This window comes from Gossypium raimondii, chromosome 2, assembly GCF_025698545.1.
Source record: "Gossypium raimondii isolate GPD5lz chromosome 2, ASM2569854v1, whole genome shotgun sequence".
Classification (NCBI taxonomy): Eukaryota; Viridiplantae; Streptophyta; class Magnoliopsida; order Malvales; family Malvaceae; genus Gossypium; species Gossypium raimondii.
Window position 1 is genome coordinate 45,812,385 of NC_068566.1, and position 4,941 is coordinate 45,817,325.

Below are 4,941 nucleotides of genomic sequence, written 5' to 3' on the forward strand. Positions count from 1 at the left end.
ATCTCTAATTTTACATTGATATAAGTGATCCATTTGGTATATATAAATTAATTTAATTTTAATTAAAAATATTTTTTGGGTCAAGATTGAAACATGATGAAAATGGGACCTCATAGTGAGAGCATTCATTTCACCTTATTCACAAAAATGTGGCAAAATCTTGATGCATTAATTGGAGTGAAAGTAATTTTGTTTTCTTTTACTAGAGGGTTGAAATTAAAAACTAATTTATTTTTAAGAAAATATATTTTTGGTATAATTAGGAGTAATAGACAATGATTGTAAGTTGAATAGGAGATTTTTCTTTTTGGAAATGTAAAATTAACCCTTTTCTGATATTCATATAAAACTACCTACTTTCTAAGATGGAAATGGAATTTCATCATATAGGCGCTCTTAGGTAAAGTGATCAATCAAATAGAAACAAGAAAATCTACTTTGTCAATCTTGTCAAATAAAGGACTATATATTTCAAAAATAATTATTATATGAGCCAAATATTTTATTTTATTTTAATTTTTAAATACAATTAAAACGTATAATAATTTTCCAATACATATATAAAATTTAAAAAAAAATCCACCGTACTAAATCAATTAAATCATTGTCCTTAAAATAAAAGCAACTACAAGACTATAAGTCAAGAACTTTTGTCAAAATCTTTTCCAACTATTAAGTCTTTGACAACAGGTTTGAAGCAATATTTTAGGGAATTATTTCAACATAGGACCCTATAGTCCTATAAAGATAAGTAAAATTTGGATCAGGTGTTGTGATTGGTCAAATATTTGTTCATCAAAAGCATGCTCTTAATTGGACATGTGTGAGAGCTATTAAATTTTCAAAATAATTTTCTTACTCCACATTAATATATGCAACACACAATGATTGTTTTTTGTTGACAAAGGATGGGAATTTTCTTTGGGTCCAAAATTGATTAGAATGTACACAAACTTTTATTGTATTTTTCTTGTTCTTTGCTATTTGGTGAAAGAGAAATAAGTGGCTGCTAAAATAATTTAGAAAATATGGATTTAAGTGTGATTAAGCTCGTGATATCTGGGCTTGAGAAATTTGTGGGTAATTGAGATTGATTGTATAGAGAGAAGCGAGGGAAAACAATTTTCATGTTTACATTCAATTTGTCAATTCTAACTCCAATTTAAAAACTCGATTTTAGTAATTTGATTTTAAATTTGACTTTATTTACAAATTTCAAGAACCAAAACACATCCTGAATTCAAAATGACTTCAACTCAAAATATCTAAAGAAGTAACACAAAATGAACCAAACCTAAAGTTATCAGAATTTAAATAATCAAAACGCAAAAAGATCCAAACTTAAAACAATCCAAATTTGAAAAAAAATGAACCCATAATTAACCCAATTCACCACTTTAATTTAAATTAACAATTTTATTTGAAGTTTCTTTCTTTCTCCCCATTGTTCATCCTTCATACTAAAATCACAATAAAAGAAAATTCGATTTATTCTTCTTTTCTTACAATTTTTGCTTTCCCAGTTCCCACATATGGCTATATATATACTTTTAGTGCTAGCTAGGTTTGCACCAAATGCATGTACCCAATAAATATACACCAATCCTCCGATTCCAAAACTCTACAAACTAACCCAACATTTGGAGCTTGAACCTAATGCCAACCCACGATTGTTCTCAATCTCTAATTTGTAAATTATAAATCTACAAAGCCATTTATGCTCGTGTGTTATGCGTGTGCAAGCATGCATCTAATAGCAAATATATGCATAAAAATGTATAATAGAAAACAGCTAAGTATTATATCCTTGAAAGTACTTTAGCTATCCAATAAGACGCGTCCTTGCTGAAATCATAAACCACAAATTATTTTTTATCAAAATAGAAAAAAACAGTATCAACTCTCGGCCATCATTTTCTACTTTAAAGAAAAAACCCTAATTGAAAAAAAATACCACGATTTGTCCCACGAAATCCCCACGTTTTCCCCTTTCCTTCTTTAGAGTAAACTCAGGTTTTCTATTATACTATAAACCAGTTCAATATATATGTATGTATGGCTGACCAAGCCAAACATCCAAGTCCCACATAGATCCCTTTACAACAAGTACTTCTAGCACGTGTGTGAGCTATTTTTTCACTAGTTATGGCCTCTAGTTCCTCCGGCAAACACCCAATGTATCGTGGAATCCGATGCCGGAGCGGCAAATGGGTGTCTGAAATCCGTGAACCGCGTAAAGCTACACGTATATGGCTCGGTACGTATCCGACACCGGAAATGGCTGCTGCTGCATATGATGTAGCTGCACTAGCCCTAAAAGGTAGTGAAGCTGTTGTGAACTTCCCGGATTCCGTTGGTTCGTATCCTATCCCGGGTTCTACGTCATCAGCCGATATACGAAAAGCGGCGGCGGCGGCGGCGGCGATGAAAAGAGGTGAAAACAAAAGTAGTGAGAGCAGTAACCTAGTAGCGACAGTTCAAAATCATGTGGTCAAAGATGAAGGGTTCACTACAGGAGAGTATGTGGATGAGGATGTATTTTTGAACATGCCTAATTTGTTGGTGGATATGGCGAACGGATTGCTGGTTTCACCGCCGAGAATTAGCTTGATACCTTCCGATGACGACGATGACTCGCCGGATAATTGTAATGGAGGAAGCTTATGGAGCTATTGATTTGATCCATTTTTCTAATAATGCTGCTGTAAGCTGCTACATAATTTTGGTCTTTTCATTTTCATCAAATGTGGGCCGGAAACAAGGACATGTTAGGATTTTGGAAAAAAGGAAGAAAGAAAAAAAGCGCCCATTGGTGGTATTAAGTTGCAGCTTTGAGCATTATTAACTTGTCTCCTTATGAAATAATATATATAATGAAGACAAATTTGGTAAACAAAAAACAAGCAAAAAAAAAAACACACACTAGTGTTTTGCAGCACGTAAATTTATTTTTGGATTTAAGGTGCCTTTGGTTAGGGTTTCGATATTTTGCTTAAGAGTGCTGTTGTAGGTAGGTATCTATACACATGTATGTATGTATGTATGTATGAAATGATTTAATCTTCTTCTTTTTAGTCTTCTTCTTCCCTCTTTCATGTGACTGTTTCGAGTTCTCTTCCATTTTGATTTGTTGAAGATGAAATCAAAGTTTCGAACTCTTCATATTGTCCCTTTTAATGTGTATTTTAAACATTTTCCTCTCATTTTAAGCAACATTGACAAGAATCAGATGATGCTTACTTAATCATATTTTTGTCCTGATTGTATAATTGCATGGGTCCAGATTAAATTCGAAATTCATACAAATTAAATCCTAATATAAAAGTCATGTTTCGAATTCGAGCCAACAGACAAAAGGGTACCTCTTTAATCATGTTAGTCACCAAGTAATGATGCATAAATTTTGTTAAAACTTTTTGGAATTCGAGAGAAATTAAGAGTCAAAACGTTAAGATAGAGAAAGAAGGGGGGGACCTATTGTGCACAGCGAACATAATGTCAATATATATCCATTTGACGAAAGATTGAAAGTTTAAAAATGAAAATACAGGTTATGAGATAGATGACTTTTTGATTAAACAGTGGCACTGTTAAATTGTCGGGGGGACCCTTTATTATAAATAATGTCTACAGGTGTCTCAACTATACTTGTATTTTGAATTTTATGTTGTTTTTCATCATAACCAAATATATAACCCATTATTAGGATTGAACATAGCAATGGATTGTGTCTGCCGAGTTGTTTGACTCGTTCTTCTAACCCTTCTGGTAAATGGGATTTGACTGCAAAGTTACATTCCAATTACAAATTTTACAATTAGTTTATTTATTTCCCCTACCTATGATTTTGATGAGAAGCTTTTGTAACAACTTTGAGTCACTTTAATCACTTCAACTTATTCCAGTACTTTATGTCAATTTCTTTAACCATTCAATAATAATAATAATATGTCATTTCATATGTTTCAGATGTTGATGAATAGTTTAATAGAGTGTCATGTCATCCTGTATTCCTTTTTCAATTATTTGATGATGAGAAAGGATTGTATGGAACTTTAATTCCACATCATCCTTATCCCTTTTTAATGGGAGAATGACAAATCATATTTTTTCCTCTTAATTTTTAGCTTTCTTAGTTGGATTTGAATTTTTTTTGGAGAAAAAAGCTAAAAATCAGGAAGAAAAATCTAATTTGTCATTCTCCTGTTGGAAGGGATAAGGATGACGTGAAATCACAGTTTCATATAATCTTTTCTCATTTGATTGACATTTCGTTAAATTTTTCCATGTCATTGATGATTTTTTTAACCTGAACCCCGAACTTCGAACCCAAAATCCCGAACCCTAAACCTAAACTTGAACCTGAACTCGAATCCTGAACCTTAAACTCCAAACCAAAAGGCCAACTTTAATGTTCAAGGTTCAAGGTTCGATGTTCGAGTTTAGGGTTTTAGCTTCTGAATTTGAGGTTCGAGGTTCAGGATTCAAGGTTTAGGTTAAAAAGTTTTCAAAATTACGTACCAATGACATGAAAAAAATTACTGAAATGTAATTAAATAATTGGAAAGCGATACAGGATGACATGGCGCCCCTATTTCGTACAATCCTTTAAACTAAAAATGCTAAAATTTAGGAGGAAAAATCTTATTTGTCATTCTTTTATTGGAAAGGGATAAGAATGACATTGAATCATAGTTTCATACAATCATTTCTCTATCTTTAAACCTGAAATACTTATTTAGAAAGTCTTCTAATAATTGAATTTAAGTGTAATTAAGTATATTTATACGTGAGCAACATGTTTAGATAACAAATGTAATTTATGAGTAATACCGAATTGAGTTTAATTAAAGTAATCTAATAAAAATATCAAATTCTTAGAGAGGTTGAGAATTGAGTGAATTGTACGGGTAATTAGCTAAAATGACTTTCAATTTTTAA

General features: G+C 31.8%; 1 protein-coding gene across 1 annotated transcript; it reads left to right on the plus strand.

Moving 5' to 3' along the window:
* Nucleotides 1-1,983: 1,983 nt before the first annotated feature.
* On the plus strand, nt 1,984-3,074 carry LOC105789909 (ethylene-responsive transcription factor ERF027). The gene has a single exon (XM_012617215.2). It carries the CDS (start codon nt 2,146-2,148, stop codon nt 2,674-2,676), a length of 531 nt encoding a protein of 176 aa, XP_012472669.1. The 5' UTR covers nt 1,984-2,145; the 3' UTR covers nt 2,677-3,074.
* The last annotated feature ends 1,867 nt before the right edge of the window (nt 3,075-4,941 follow it).